The 16,442-nt window shown below is 43.6% G+C and overlaps 1 protein-coding gene across 5 annotated transcripts; it reads left to right on the top strand.

Moving 5' to 3' along the window:
- Positions 1 to 587: 587 nt before the first annotated feature.
- On the top strand, positions 588 to 14,648 carry HMGB1 (high mobility group box 1). 5 transcript variants are annotated; one of them, XM_081045857.1, is made up of 8 exons: positions 588 to 717; positions 5,467 to 5,522; positions 7,445 to 7,722; positions 8,030 to 8,385; positions 10,746 to 10,909; positions 11,112 to 11,257; positions 11,785 to 11,959; positions 12,956 to 14,648. In XM_081045857.1, the coding sequence occupies exons 5-8, from the start codon at positions 10,760 to 10,762 to the stop codon at positions 13,130 to 13,132; spliced, it is 648 nt and encodes a 215-aa protein (XP_080901983.1). In that variant the 5' UTR covers positions 588 to 717; positions 5,467 to 5,522; positions 7,445 to 7,722; positions 8,030 to 8,385; positions 10,746 to 10,759; the 3' UTR covers positions 13,133 to 14,648. The 5 variants fall into 5 exon arrangements, with proteins under 5 accessions (XP_080901983.1, XP_080901982.1, XP_080901980.1 ...); XM_081045856.1 differs by lacking the exon at positions 8,030 to 8,385 and having other exon boundaries at positions 629 to 717; XM_081045854.1 differs by lacking the exons at positions 588 to 717; positions 5,467 to 5,522; positions 7,445 to 7,722; positions 8,030 to 8,385 and adding an exon at positions 8,750 to 8,909.
- Positions 14,649 to 16,442: the final 1,794 nt, after the last annotated feature.

Below are 16,442 nucleotides of genomic sequence, written 5' to 3' on the forward strand. Positions count from 1 at the left end.
GGAGTTTTATGCATTAGGAAAACATGAATAATACCAACTTTTAAAGTAATCTAAAATAAACAGCCAACATCTGTTGATCATTTAGTGTTCTAACCAATTTGCATACTAGGCTCAGCTCTTTCATGAGCAATTTAAACTCACAGCTCCCCTTTGAAATGGGTATTATCCATTTAACAGAAGCAGTTAAGGCTCAGAGAGGTTCATTCACTTTGCCCAAGGTGACACAGCTAGTTAGTGCCAGGGCCAGGACTTTAACCTAGGGGTTGTCTGGTTCCAAAGCCTCCATTCTAAACCACAAAATAATAAATATGAGAACTAGAGTTGGGGGCAATAGAAATGAAAAAAATAATCAATGAAAGGAAATGATTCAAAAGTAGTATGACATAGATGTTACAGAATTTGATGTGAGGGAAGAGGAAGAAGGGGAATCACAGACCCCAGAAATGGAGCCAGGGTGGGAAGTCAGCACGGAAGGAAACCAGTCAGAAAGAGGTGTGGTTTAGAGAGCAAACCAGCGAGGCTTCGAAACTGGTAAGAGGTGGGGCCCAGGATCCAGTCCAGACTGAAGGGGAAGCTTTGGGTCCTTTACATAGATGGAGGTTAAAACTCCCCGGGTGTGGTCACCGAGGTCTCTAAGAGAGCAGGAAAGCAAAGAGAAGACGGTTCAGGGGAAAGAAGGAAGAGCCGTTAAAGAAGACACATCAGTAGAGATGAGAGGTAAAAGTTTTTCAAGTAGACAGTTACCTGATTCTGATTTATGTTATCAGGGTGGTCACCTTGGAGATGCCTTGACTTTAGGGGCTAGGATAAATGTGCATGATTTTTATGTATGTTGAATATTTCCTTGTAGGGAAGTCTCTAGAGTAACGAAGTCTGAATTTTAAAAAATAATCTGAGTTTTTGAGTCTTTATTAGCACATTTCTTCTCTTAAAAAATTGGAGTTTTTTTTGTTTCTAATTATAGAATATAAATTTACTGTAGAAAACTGGGCAAATATTGAAGAGCATAAAGAGAAAGCAAGGGTTACCTTTCATCAGAAATAAACACTATTAATATTACTTTAGTGTATTCTTCCAGTGTTCTTTGTATTCATGTACACACTTTTTTTCAAACCAGGGAGTCCTTCTGAAAATAGATTTTGTCATGATAAGATATTATGAATATTTTTATATGAATATTTTTAGTATTCATAACAATCTGATAATGGCATAATAGTAATCCACCATAAGGATGGACCAAATTTTAGTTAACCAAGCTCTTTTCATTGGATATCTGGGTTGTTTCCATATTCTAGATAATGCTACAATTAGTATTCTTATTCAAACCTTTGTGCTTTTTACTTATTTCTGATTATTTTCTAAATATCTCCTAGGAGCCAAATCACTGGTCAAGTGCTATGAATGTTTCCAAGACAGTTCCATTTGTGAATGGGACTATCTACTTGCTGGGAGTACTCATGTCGAAATACCCTAAGTCATGCTATTTCTTTCCTACCTCCGTATTTCTGTCTTTGGAAGTTAAAAGGAAACCTTAGAACCAGGGTCTGTGTGTAACAGCAACCTTTCAGAAAAAACATACAATTTTTTGTTGTTGATTTAAAAAAATATATTTTAACAACTCTGTGAACAACCAGCATGGGTTGACAGTCATCTATTCAGCTCCACAAGCCATCTTGGGCGCTCAATGCTTTTTAAACAAAAAGACCTGTAACTGTCTTTTTGTTCAAAATGACAGGGAGATGAGGCCATCTTCCCATCCAGTCCAGTTCCCAGCTGGCAGAGGGACTCCTGCACTCTGGCTCTGATTTTCCTTAGAGGTAAATCTGAGGTGGGGAACCTCACCCAGGTCTGCTAGGATTTCTGTCCTAGCCTCAGGGGATGCAAGCTCCTTCTTTGCATTTCCTGGTGGGGTCTGGCCTGGGGTGCCCGTTTTCTGTCTTGGGTCTCCCTGGCAGAGCAAGGCCCTGTTCTTTCCTGTGTTCAGTCTTCCTCTGGGCTTGAGAGTCCAGCAGTCTTGGCACCAGCCTTATTAGGGGTGCTGGGGAGCTCTGGGGAGCTGGTCCTGGGTGCTGGGCCCGTCTCCAGGCCTGCTCCTCTCTTCAGTCCTATCCAATCAGCCTGTAGCGCCTGCACTTGTCAGCGAGGGCTTGTCCCCCCGTGATGGGAACCTGGTATTTACTATTGCTCCAAAGCAGTGTTTTTGCAAACTGCAGGGCTCATTGGTGGGTTGGGAAGTAATTCAAAATTTTAAGAAAAAAACAAAATCAGACTCCATCACAATAGTGGTAGGTATTGTTTCATGAAGCTTTTTTTTTTGCTTCAAATTTTATATATGCAACATGTATGGGCCCTATTCCGTAACCTTGAAAGCCAAAGCTGTAAACTTATGTCAGAATTCCCATGAGGATATGAGGTAAGCTTAGGTGGGAAAATGTGATCAGTTTTTATTTTATCAGTGAGACTAATAACTGGAAGGTCATGTGGCTTAGTGGAGAAAACTTCAGCTTCGGAGTCAGAACTGGGTCAGTATCATTGCTCTCTCACTAGCTGTGTCACCTTGGACAACCTAAGGCATGTCTCTGAGGCTCCTTGGCATTATTTGTAAAAGAGAGATCGGCATCCTGGCCTGTGGGATCACTGTGAGAATTAAATGACATAATCTGTGGATAGTGCTCAGCACATGATAGACACGTGATAAATCCAGCTTGTTTTCCATTCTCTTGTCTGGACACCCTCTCCAGCATAGCCAGGCTCACTGGTCCTCACCAAGAGGACGTGCTACCCAGGACATCACCAGAAAGGGTTCTGTCGCTCACCCGAGGGACCCCTCTAGCTCAGTTTCCAACTCTGTGTGCTGTGTGATGATAATAAGTGTTTCCTGTGAAAGGAATCTCTGACCACAAAGAACTCAGGATCACAGGTCATAGTCAGGAAATACTAAGGCCCCAACTCAGGACGGGCAAGCTCAAATGTCGACAGCAGCCAGGCAGGTGACATGCGTGGGGGAGAAGTCAGGTAGAGTGTTGAGGGAAAGGTGGGGACTGTGGCACACCACGGGACACAGACCCCCTGTGCGGGAGGCAGCCCCTAATCACTTCACAAGACCGTTACCCTGCCAAACTGTGGATCCAAGCGTATCAGAGCTCTGAGTTTTCAAAACAAACAAACAACAACAAAAAAGCTGAATAGCTGGACTTTTTTGAAATGTGAAAAAATCCAACTTTTAAAAACACGGTGGTGGCCACATAAAACATTTGTGTGTCAGATAAGGCCAGCGGCCTGCCGGTGAGTACGGCCCAGCCTAACCCTTCCCAGCTTGGCTGATAGGAGAGTCACTCCAGGCTCTCAAGAAAAACTTCCCAGGTACCCCTGAAAAGTGCTCTTTTAATATTATTTTGTAACAAAAATACACTTTAAGCACAGAATATATAAGTCCAGTAATAAATGAAGAGGAAGGCAGTGGTAAATGCCATGGGCCACAGGAAAGAATTGGGCATGACTGGCAAGTAGTTCCTTTCTGTGTTTGTTCAGTTAACCCAAACCACTCGTAAAACATTGATTCCTTTCTTTAAAAACAGCTTTATTGAGATATAATGAACATACATATAGTTTAATGGTTTTTGGTAACTTTACAGGGTTATGCAACCATTACTATAATCTTAGAACATTTTTGTCCTCCTAAAAGAAGTCCCACAACCCATTAGCAGTCACTCCCCTTCTGCTCAACCCCCAGGCGCTGGCTACCACTGATCTACTTTCTACTTTATAAATTTTCCTTTTCTGGATATTTTATATAAATGGAGTCATATACTATGTAGTCTTTTGGGGCTGGTTTCTTTCACTTAGCATGTTTTCAAGGTTCATCCATGTTATAGTATGGATTCTCTCTATTGTCAAACAATATTGAATCATACACATATGCCACATTTTGTTTATCCACGTATCAGCTCATGGGCATTTGGGTTGTTTGCACTTTTTGACTACTACAAATAATGCGGCTATGAACATTCATGTAAAATTTTCTATGTGGACACATTTTTGTGTCTCTTGGGTACACACCCAGGAGTGGAATTGCTGCATAAGTCATATGGGAACTCTATGTTTCACCTTTGGAGGAACTGTCAGATTATCTTCCAAAGTGGCTGCACCATTTTACATTTTCACCAGCCGTGTCTGATGGTTTCAATTCCTCCATATCCTCTCCCACACTTGCTGCTGTCTATCTTTTTTTATGATAGCCAATCTCGTAGATACTATGACATTTATTTTTAAGATTTATGGCACTTTTAATGGGGCAGCTGAATTTGGTCTATTGATGTAGTCCGTGAGGTCAAGAAAGACCTGAAATAGTGACCTTTTCTGAGTTTAGATCATCGTTTTTATAAAAACTTTTGCTAATGAGTTTTTCCCTTTTTGTGTGTATCATTCTTTGACTAACCAGAGAGTAGCATCTTATTAAGAAAAGGTATGATGTTTCTTCCTTATTCACCACTGAGATATTCCAATTCTGAAGATATTATTGGCATAAAGTAGCTTCAGGACCATTTTCTCTGCCTCAGCCATCCATGCTGCTCACAGCTGAAGTCTCTGACTTCCCCACCTGCAAGTCACATCAGGATAGAAAAGTCAGGCTCAGGCAGAGGTACTTAAGCAGCTCAGGACAAGGTTCTCCTTCTGCCCTCTGCCTCTGGTGCCTGTCCTTGTGGTTCTGAAACATCCTTGCATGTTAGATAAGGTATCACAGCCTTAACTAAGAGTTGGGGAAACTGAGAGCACAGACCTTAGTGGCTACCAGAGGGTCCATGCATGCTGGAGCAGGATGGGGGTAGGGGTTAGAATTCAGTGTTCTACCTTGCAGCCCAGAGTTAACAAACCTTTGCTCTTTACTTGTCCCGAATTCCTCTCTCTATTTTCAGCACCCTTAAAAAGGGGGCAGGGGGAAGAAGGCTTGGAGTGTGCATGATCCTTAGTATGGCTGACCTCATCAGACATTTTGGTTTACTGTTTCTACTCCTTTTCAGAAATTGGCCTTTTTCGAGAAGGAGAGACAAGAGAATTCCCATAGCTTGATTTTAGGATTCATTGCATTGGGAGGAAACAATATCCTCAGCCAAAGACTTACAGCCCCTGTCTGCATTTTGTATTTTTTTACATTCGAGTTAAGTTTCAAAGGCCTGTTGGAAAGCAACTTTTGGGCAGACATTCTTGTAGTTTCTGTGACAAATTCTTACTTGGCCTGCTATTGTTCACAGTATCCAACACGGAATAACCTTGGCCTAGTTGGGAACTGGTAAATATTAAAAATTTTTGTGTTTGTCTATATTTGAAATCCCCTGCAGCCCCCCGCCCCAGCTCTGTCTTCCTCTTTTTAAGTTATAAGAATGAGGTGCAATTGGCATCTAGTCTCAATTTTAGTATCCTAACACTTACTTGTTACTTATTATTCTATTTTGCCTTCTGATTTAGAGACCCAAATGCTTACCTCCAAAGATGGAAGAGGAAGATTAAAACAATAATTTGCAGTAAGTACTTTTTCAGCTATTAATCGATTTATTCAACAGACTTTATTTAGTACTTGCTGTATGCCAGACATATGCCAGGCACCTGTTACCCTGTTTCTCCAAAAATAAGACCTAGCCCGATAATCAGCTCTAATGCGTCTTTGGGAGCAAAAATTAATATAAGACCAGGTATTATATTATATTATATTATATTATATTACATTACATTACATTATAGACCCAATCTTATAGTAAAATAAGACTGGGTCTCATATTAATTTTTGCTCTAAAAGACGCATTAGAGCTGATGGTCCGGCTAGGTCTTCTTTTCAGGGAAACACGATAGATGCCTGGGATACAAAGACAAGGTGGGGTCACTGACTTTAAGGGGCACAGTGTGGTGGGACAGGCAGACACATAGCTGGATAATTACAATTGTGCGCCCAGTACTTAATATACAGAATATTATAAGAGTGCAGAAAAGTGGCACCTGACCTACCTGAGAGGATTAAGGCGGGCTTCAGGAGGCACATAAACTATATTAATGAAGATCTGTCATTCATTTGGCTAAATTGGGCACGGAAGAGAGTGTGCAGGCTTTTTGAATTAGATAACTTTGTAATTTCGGATAAAACACCCAATAATTCAAAAGTAAAATGTATGCCAAATTTGTGGCTGATGATTCATTTTGAAGAAGGAAAGAGTCTAATATTATAAATAAATGAACATGAAGTTTGCAGGATTAGAGCTAGAAATTGTAGGGTTTATTTCAAAGTTTCTTTCCTTTTTATGTCCCTCCCTGCCTTTATCATGGAAAAACAAATATGAGAAATGTTGTGCCTCTAAGTGGAGGTTTTTATATTCTTCTCTCTGACATGGTCTCAGTTACACTCGGGAATAAATGAAGGCACCATTACTAGACTGAATGAAGATTAGTGCTGTTTGAGGCCAGGATTAAAAAAAAAAAAAAGTTTAGTTTTGCAACCACTGCCCTCATATAAAATTAAAATAAGAAAAACTCAAGGTTAACGGCTTTTGAGTTTTTCTAAGTCATGGGTTTGAAGGGATCTGCATAACAATTTTAAACCTTTGAAAAAAAAGTTTAATTTTTACAACAACCTTGTGATCACCTCCTTTATAGCTGGGAGAAGTGAAGCATGCAGAAGTTAAAAAAACAAAAACAAAAAACTTGCCTAAGATGAGCTAGTAAGTAGCAGAAGTGGGATTTGAACTCAGATCTATTTAAATCCAGTGCCTATTATTACTCACTACACCATCCTTTTGAAATAGAAAGCTGTGTGTGTCCATTGCTGCCAGGTTCTTCTGTGGCCATAAGTTTACCCTGGCAAGAGAAAGCTATTACAGTCAATTGGTAAAAGTGTGTGCTTGGGCCAGTCCAAATCCAACACTGCTTCTGGAAAATATTGATAGTGCTAGCTTCAAATAATAGTCAAATTTTGATGTCATGGATGCTATTTAAAGTGTCAGTCATTCTCATGAATATTCTGTAATATAGGTATCAAGATAATAAAACAGAGTTGAAATAAATGTGTAGATTTAAAGCATAAAATTTGATTCGAGGGAGTAGAGGAGTAAACGTGTGAAAACGACAATTTAAAAGTTAACTTTAGGTGTTTACTTTTTAAGCACTGAGTGTGCATTGTACTAGTTGATATATTCTTTAATATTATACTCTCTTTCACGTGTATGTGTCTTGTAATGTCCATTCACCAAGACTGGACTCCTTGAGACCAATCATACATGTTTTCTAAAAAGGAATAAACATTAAAATCACGGGTCAGGAAAGGTTATCTAAGCCTGTTCTCAAAGGGCTTAATAAGTTTTACTGAATGTATTAGGTTATGGGTGCTTAGAGCGGATAGAAGAAATAAAATTACCATAATAAAGTGATGTACTTTAACTTTGACCTGTCACATTTGCAGGAATTGGCTGGTGGCTTTAGGCGTGTATAACGATAGCATTAGAGACTGGAAAAGGGGAAGTCTGTGCTAACTGAATCGGGGCGTGGTCTGCTTGGGCTCAGAGCGACTAGACGACAGTCCCAAGGAGGACTGCTGTTTGTGTGCAGCCTTCAGAGCTGACGCGTTTGCTTCGCAGACACAACAAGTACGTCTGTTACCGCCTGCAGCTCGCTGAGTTAGAGGAAGCTCAGCCTGCGGACTTGGGCACACACATTCCGTGCCTGCATCCAATCCTGCAGGTAACCATACACCTACAGCTCCTGTAACCCTAGAGCAGGTACATGGGTGCACTAAGTGGTGTGATGGGAGGGGAAGATAGCATCACAAGGATTCGTTTGATTATAACGGTAATCCACACCAAGTCAAATAAAATAGCCAAACAGTGAAAAATGTGGTCTCTAATGAATTTGCTAATTCTAGCAGGCCCTCACAAACATTTCCTGCCGGGGTACCCCATATCAAAAAGAAATAGCCGTGCTTTAATTACATGGAATAATTATTTGATTTCCAGGAAGTTAAGACAGTGCTTTGTATTTACATAAAAAGTTCTAGACACGCTGTGAAACTCGATCAAACCAACAAAAAGGGTGAAACCGAATGCCTGTGCAGTGAGTCCAGGTTGGAGCTGCTCGGCAGGCGCGGCGTTACGGCTTCTGAGCCCAGAGAAAGGGCCGCTTCAAGCCCGGCCGGCGGGCCCGTGTCCCTTCCCCGCAGGAGGAGGCCTGCCCTCGCCGAGGCCCGACGTGGCGCAAGCCGTGCTGTGGAGGGCCCGCATCTCGCGGGCCTCCGCCCCTCCGCACGAGCAGGGACCCCCGTCTCCAGGGGGCGCGACCTCAGCCGGTCGCCGTCGCTTCTGGGGGTCTGTAAAAGTTCCGGGGCCTCTTGTCTCAACGGCCTCGGAGGTGAGTTTGGGGTAGGAAGGGGGGGGGAGGCCTGTGGGTGTCTGTTTTGTCCGAGGAGTTGGAGAGCCTCGTGGAAAAGTCCGGCCCGTGCCGCTCCGGCGGCCGCTCCGGCGTGGGGCCGGCTTGGGTTAGACACATGCACACACACCATAGAGCTCGCTTTCCCGTAGCAGCTGCTGCCTCTGCCTCTGCCTCTCCCGCCTCAGCCTCTTTGCCCGGCATCCACACACATTCAGATTTGCGCGCTGTTTCAATCCTTGATGACGTGTCCCCGGAGACAGCCAATAGCCGACGGGCTCTGGTCAGGACAATGGGAGGGAGCGGACCAATGGACGGGCTCCGTGAGTTGGCGGTAGCCAATAGCAGGCGCGCTGGCTGGAGAGTAATGTTACAGAGCGGAGAGAGTGAGGAGGCTGCGTCTGGCTCCCGCTCTCACAGCCATTGCAGTACATTGAGCTCCATAGAGACAGCGCCGGGGCAAGTGCGAGTCGGACGGGTGCTGGGCGACTCTGTGCTCGCTGAGGGTGAGTCCGCGGCCGCGCCGCGGCGGGGAGGGCGCCTCCGGCAGCGCCCGGGCCGCGCGGCGGCTGGATCCCGCGGCCGGGAGCGGCGGGTCGGGATCCACACAAAGGCGGATGAGGGGGGACGGGGGAACTGCGCACGGAGCGAGCCTCCCGGGCGCCAGCCCGCCCCGCGCCGGACCCGGGCCCCGCCGCCGAGGTGCGGGAGGCCCGCGCCCGCCGCCTCCCACCGCCCGCGTCCAGGCCGACGGGCGCAAAAAAAAATTTTTTTATTACAAAAAAATGTTCGCGTGTTTTCGGCCCCGGGCCGAGCGTGCGGGCGGCCGGCGCGCGCGGGGGGCCGCGGAGGGCGGGCGGCGGCGCCTCCTCCGGCCGCCTCGGCCGCCGCAGAGAGCCGGGCGCCGGCGGGAGCGCGGGCGGGCGGCGGGCGGTGGGCCCGGCGGCCTGCGCCCGGGCGGCGGCGGCGGCGGCGGGGGGAGCGGCGCCCCGCGCCCGCCGGAACATGGCTGACTCGCCGGCGCTGCCGGCGGGAGGGAAAACAAGGCGGCGGGCGCGGGGCGCGCAGTTCCGAGGCAACTTTTTTTCCTGGTCGGCGCCCGGCCCCGCGTTCCCCGTGCGGGGGCGGCGGGCGCGCGGGCCGCGGGGGAGCCGGGCGCGGCGGGCCGGGAGGAGGGGCGGCCGCTCCGGACGCGCGCCCCCCGCCCCCCCCCCGCCGCCCCTCCCCCGCCCCTCCCCCCGCCGCGGGCCGAGCGTGCGCCGTGCACCCCGCCCGCCGCGCCCCCGCTCCTCGCACCCCCGGCACACTCACTCACTCACACTCACACACACGCGCGCGCACACAAAGGGAAGGAGCCATGTTCGCGCTCGCCCTCGCGGCGGCGCAGGCGGGGAAGACGCGCAGCGGCCATTCCGTGCGCGCCCGGCCGGCGGCCGCGGGCGGAGCCAGCCCCCATTTCGCGCGGGGCTTCTCCCTCCGCGAGCCCGACAAAATGGGGGCGGCGGGCCGGGCGGCGGGCGCACGTGGCGGGCCGGGCCCGAACTTGGGCGGCGGGGCCGGGTGGCGGGAGGGCGCGCGAGCCCGCGGGCGCGGCTCCCCAACTTTCACGGGGCGGGGAATCCTGCGGCGGGGCTGGGGGCCGCCCGGGCGGCGCGGCGGCTTTGTCCCTCGGCCTTGTTTACCGGAGCAACTCGGGGCGGGCGTGCGCGCTCGGCGCCGCAGCACCCGGGCCGGGGCGATGGGCAGCGCCGCTGCTGGCGGCCCGGCCGCGCGACCCCCCTCCCGCCCGCCGCCCCCCGGCCCCCGCCTCCCGCCAAGTTTTCTGTCCTGCGAGTGTTAACGTAACCGGGGAACCGGGTGGCTCAGGCCCGGGATCGGGGGCGGCCTCTCACCTAGGCTCTCACCCACTTAGGCCGTGGGACGTGCAAATCCACAGGTCGGCAGCACTGTTCTGACCTTTGCTGGTGTTGGTTTTAAGAGTTTCGTACATTTAAAAACTACTTTAAATGACCGGTGAGGCATTAGGTGTTCCAAACAGGCACAGGAATAACGAATGCTGCACTAGTGTGCCATTGTATCCGCACGTTTTTGAGATCACACAAAAGGACCGTGTGTGTGTGTGTGTGTGTGTGTGTGTGTGTGTGTGTCACTGCTTGGCCTAGCCTTTTCTAGGAATTGGCTGTTCCTAGCATTTTGGGGTTCAGTATTGGGAGGGGGCGGCGAGGACAACTCCTGTGTTAGATAACTAGTACCTTACTTTTCATACACTCTCCAAGAAGTTCAGGTGGCGTTAAATGTCATCGTTTCATTGCTAACATCAAAAATTTTTTTCCTGTTTTTAGAAAAATAATTAAACATGGGCAAAGGAGATCCTAAGAAGCCGAGAGGCAAAATGTCATCATATGCATTCTTTGTGCAAACTTGCCGGGAGGAGCACAAGAAGAAGCACCCAGATGCTTCAGTCAACTTCTCAGAGTTTTCTAAGAAGTGCTCAGAGAGGTGGAAGGTAAGACGGCTTAAAACATAATGAGATAGTAAAGAGTCAAGTCCACATCAGGGTTTTTAAAAGCCTAGGTGCCATTTGCATAATGTGAGCGGTGATGTTAGAACAGGCTACTAAATACCTAAGGACACTGGTTTTACTCATTTTGATACCTTTGAGGACAATTATAATTTTGTTATCGACTTAAAAAATAATTCCTTTGTAGACCATGTCTGCTAAAGAAAAAGGAAAATTTGAAGACATGGCAAAGGCTGACAAGGCCCGTTATGAAAGAGAAATGAAAACTTATATCCCTCCTAAAGGGGAAACAAAAAAGAAGTTCAAGGATCCCAATGCACCCAAGAGGCCTCCGTAAGTATCTTGCCATTTTTCTGTTTAAGAAGTGTTTTTGCAGTAGAATTAGGTAGCAATTCAGTAAGTCACCTTGTGGGTTAGGAGTGTACAATCAAAGTTTCTTAGCTAATAGTGGCTCACATTGGTAGATTTAAGTATTGTAAGTAAACTTCCTGTTGGATGTAAGGTTTAGCCAGAGCCTTTGAAGCTAGAGCATTTGAATTTGACAGTTGCCTCTTTTGTCCAATATATCTCCTAAATGTAACTTTTCTATTTCTCGAGAAATATCTATCTGAAATACTTAAGAGTCATTTCCAGAATGTCTTTATGGCGCTCTCACGTTAGTCAGTAGTGTACACTGAACTGCTGGTAGTAGTGTCGTAAGTTAAATAATTGTAAATTAAGCTTTGGTTATGAAGGATAGTTAGCATGACATTTGTCCACTATCTTATGCACGGTAGAAATTGGAAGCAGCATTTAGGTAGCAAATACAATGCACATTGGATAGTAAACGCAAATTTCTAAAATGGAATTTCTCTTTGTAGTTCGGCCTTTTTCTTGTTTTGTTCTGAGTATCGCCCAAAAATCAAAGGAGAGCATCCCGGCCTGTCCATTGGTGATGTTGCAAAGAAGCTGGGAGAGATGTGGAATAACACTGCTGCAGATGACAAGCAGCCTTATGAGAAGAAGGCTGCTAAGCTGAAGGAAAAGTACGAAAAGGTGAGGAGTATGGATTTGCTTGGTGTAATGATGAATGGGCATGCCAGGTGTTAGGTAATTGTACTTGGTACCTCGTTTTAATTTTCTATTTTGCGGATTTCCAAGAGTCTGAAGTATGATGCAGTTTTTAGTATAATAGCTACATTCGTCCTTTTCCATCTTTCAAAGAATACAGAAAATCAAATGCATTGGTAATTCTTTTTTTTGTTTTTACTGTATAACATGACTTGGGCAAAGGCCATGCATTTGAGTTGAGTGTGTTACTCCTCAATATCTCCAAGTCTATGAATGACTAGTTATTTTAAATAGGCTGGACAAAGTAATGTAGATTGTTTTTCATAAACATGCCCTGAAACATTTATGTTGTCTTCCTTAGAATACCAAAAAACACCCTCAGATTTTAAGTTAGAAAGTTGATGTCTGTGTAATAAATTGATATGAAGAAAATGCTTTAACCCTATACTTAGAATTCAAATATTAAAGTTAAATTTTAGCTTAGTCATTTTGGGAAAATGTGTCCATTTCTACATGTTTCTTAACCTAATTGCATGCTTACTGGCAAATTACCTTTTTTTTTTAAAAGACAATTTCCTGCTATGGATTAGTGTCTGACAATATAAACCTGTAGAATGCTTTTTTGCATTCAGAAGGTGGCAGTGTCTACCCTTTAATCAGTCTCTACATGTAGTTTCAATAAACTAAAGTTAGGATGTGGTACATAATTTCACTGCAGTGAGGCATAAATCACACATATTAGACCATGCCATCCCATGAGCTATAGATTATTAATTACAATCATCTCACTGTATTTTTATAATGCGTTTCTCAAAGTCCTGGTTATTAGTGTAGCTGGAGTGAGTCTGTAGATACGTGGTATTTTAGCATAGCTGGCATCTTGATTTTTCGTGAAGTTTTGTTGTTAACTTTTTTTTCTCCCCTTACTTAAATTCACTGTTTTGTCTTTCCTACCAATTTCTCCTGTCTTTATTTTGGAAGGATATTGCTGCATATCGAGCTAAAGGAAAGCCTGATGCGGCAAAAAAGGGAGTTGTCAAGGCTGAAAAGAGCAAGAAAAAGAAGGAAGAGGAGGAGGACGAGGAAGATGAAGAGGATGAGGAAGAGGAGGAGGATGAAGAAGATGAAGATGAAGAAGAAGATGATGATGATGAATAAGTTGGTTCTAGCGCAGTTTTTTTTTCTTGTCTATAAAGCATTTAACCCCCCTGTACACAACTCACTCCTTTTAAAGAAAAAAATTGAAATGTAAGGCTGTGTAAGATTTGTTTTTAAACTGTACAGTGTCTTTTTTTGTATAGTTAACACACTACCGAATGTGTCTTTAGATAGCCCTGTCCTGGTGGTATTTTCAATAGCCACTAACCTTGCCTGGTACAGTATGGGGGTTGTAAATTGGCATGGAAATTTAAAGCCGGTCCTTGTTGGTGCACAGCACAAATTAGTTATATATGGGGATGGTAGTTTTTTTCATCTTCAGTTGTCTCTGATGCAGCTTATACAAAATAATTGTTGTTCTGTTAACTGAATACCACTCTGTAATTGCAAAAAAAATTGCAGCTGTTTTGTTGACATTCTGAATGCTTCTAAGTAAATACAATTTTTTTTATTAGTATTGTTGTCCTTTTCATAGGTCTGAAATTTTTCTTCTTGAGGGGAAGCTAGTCTTTTGCTTTTGCCCATTTTGGATCACGTGATTTATTACAGTGTTTATCTTTTCGTATAGTTAGCTGATAAAAAGCTTTTGTCTACACACCCTGCATACTCATGATGAGAGTAGGAAGAGTTGAATTGAGACAGTTTTCATCCATAACTGAACTCTAAAATTTTGATCAGTTGATGTCAAATTTCACATAGCCCAGTTACATTTACAAGTAAAGAGGAACCAGTCTACTCACAGCATGGGATTATTAGAATCAAACATTTTGGAAGTCTGTCCTTGAAGGACAAATAAAGTATGTTCTAATCTTTACATGAGGACTCTACATTTTTTAACTCCCATTACCATGTAATGGCAGTTATATTGCAGTTCCCACGTTAAAGAAGACCTGAGAATGTATCCCCAAAAGCGTGAGCTTAAAATACAAGACTGCCGTATTCAATTTTTTGTTGACGTTAGTCCTGGCAAAGGCTCTGATTAAAAAAAAAAAAGTGCTGGCTGTAAATGTCTTCTGTTTATCTACATATGGATGGCTTTGGAAACTTGAGACTCCATTAAATATATTTTTAATTAATCGGGCCAACTTTTAAAATGGTATGCGACATTTAAAAACCAGTATGTTTTCCTACATTGTTTGCCCCTTTATAAATCAAAGCGATGAGGGAAGAAGACACTTAAACTTTGTATCTCAGTATGAATTGTCCAATTTATCTGAACTTGATTTTTCTTTACAAAACTCAAGACTCATTCATTAGGGTCATATGTTTATCTGCTTAGCCATTTAGGGAACAATTTGGCAATTTGTGGTTTTTGAGATGATCGTTCTCTTAAAGTGCCAGTGTTTTAAAATAGCGTTCTTGTAATTTTACACGCTTTTGTGATGGAGTGCTGTTTTGTTATATAATTTTGGCTTGGATTCTTTCCATTTGCATTTGTTTATGTAATTTCAGGAGGAATACTGAACATCTGAGTCCTGGATGATACTAATAAACTAATAATTGCAGAGGTTTTAAATATTAGTTAAATGGCTTTCACTTAAGATTTTCAGATTCTGTTATATACTATTTTAATCTAGCAACACCATTTAAGTAAGTGTTAAGGATAACGAAGTTTTTCCCTTTAGAAATACTCAATGCTTATAAATAGGTTAATGGGCTGATAAAAACAGATTTCTGTCAAACATTCCTAGTGTTCTCCGAGGACACTAAATAAGGAAAAACTTTCAGAATGCTGGGTTAAACAAGGTGGTGTTTTAAAGCGAGGCACATGTTAAGTAAAAATCAGGAATAGTGTTGATCCATGTAAAAAACTCAGTTTTCTAAGCCAAATGAAAGGCCCTCAACAGACTGAAGTTGTGTCCAAATTTATCAAATTTTCAGTCAAGAGGAACAAGTATCTGATTTACACAGAAGTTTCTGCTAAAAGCTGTGCAACTATCACTGTCAGTTACTAGCAAGTCTGATTTTAAAAGTGAGTTCTGCCTCAAACTTTATAGTTAGTGGGTGTGTCATGATAACTTCTTTAAGATGCTGAAAGTGGAAACAAGGCTGCTTTGGGCTAATAGCTGGCTTAACAGGAAAAAAGTGAACAAAAACCCTTTGAAAACACACTTTTGTTCAGTTTTTCAACAGTAACCACTGGAACTTGGATGTCCAAAACAAGTAAATGAAGGTGGGAGGCAATTCAGATAATTTAGTGTAAAACTGCAAGTGATTATTTTTTTGGTAAGTTAATGTATAGTAGGTGGTAAATGTTTAGAAATAGTTACAGCACTTGGGGTATAAAGATATTCTTAACCAAGAAAAGATTATAAATTTTAGTGTTAACAATTTTTGCATTTTTAAAATCAAAACATTAAAACAACTGAAGTCCAATTTCCTAACTCCTATATAAAGATGGGAATTTGCTGGTTGGTTGTAATTGTTCTCATGAGCTTCCACAAGGTGTTGATATTTGCCATATTTCTTGATTTTTTTAGAGTGGAAACGAAATTTTGTGTGTCCTATGCATCATGGGTACGAATTAAATGATAGAGATGAAAAGTGCCCCTGTGACATTAGCTGACAAATCTTTCCCTCACTGCCTAGGCAATTGTAAATACTGCTCAGACGTTAGAGTAGTATCTAGCTATATTGAAAACTACACTGGAGAGAGAAAACAATTTTTTGAATGAAAGTGATGGCCAACTCCTTTGGCATATAATTTATGACGAAAGTTCAAATCTAGGTTGGCTTGGTACAACATGCCTTCTGAAAAGGCCTGAAATAGCTTTTAGTACCAGCCATATGATAGTATCACTGCAGATTTGCACAAATTAGATACATCTTAAATCTTGGAATTGCTTCAGTGTGAACCGTTGGCTAATAATAAGGCGGTTTTACTAATAATGGATTGGGTAAGTTATTTAAAATGTGTTTTGTATTTTGTGTTTTGTCGCTTTCAGATGACTCTCAAAATCTTCAAAATTACGTAAAAGCCAGAAAACAATTTGGATACCTATGCAACAAAAGATGCAAGCTTGTTCGTTTTCTTTTGTCCCCTTCTAAGCAAAGATGGGAACAGTAGTGCTAAATAACACTTGCCATAACTTGGGAAATTCCCTGGGACTGAGCCAAGGTGTTCTCTGGAGTAATAAAGCAAAGTGTTGCTCTGTTCTAGGACTGCTGCAGTTTAACAATACACCATGGCACGGATACATGCCACAACACAGAATGACAAGCATAATTTAACATGCCACACTCCAGAATATATAACACCCATTTTCCAGTGGGTTTCCATCTGAAATACATCTACCAGGAGGCAGTGTAA

The sequence above is a fragment of the Rhinolophus hipposideros genome (genome assembly GCF_964194185.1).
Source record: "Rhinolophus hipposideros genome assembly, chromosome: 4".
NCBI lineage: Eukaryota > Metazoa > Chordata > Mammalia > Chiroptera > Rhinolophidae > Rhinolophus > Rhinolophus hipposideros.

Excerpts from the sequence above, each read along its gene's own strand:
- HMGB1 (XM_081045857.1), top strand. The coding sequence starts at position 10,760 with ATGGGCAAAGGAGATCCTAAGAAGCCGAGAGGCAAAATGTCATCATAT. Across the intron at positions 11,258-11,784 it reads AATGCACCCAAGAGGCCTCC|TTCGGCCTTTTTCTTGTTTT; the intron begins GTAAGTATCTTG and ends TTCTCTTTGTAG. Across the intron at positions 11,960-12,955 it reads TGAAGGAAAAGTACGAAAAG|GATATTGCTGCATATCGAGC; the intron begins GTGAGGAGTATG and ends TTATTTTGGAAG.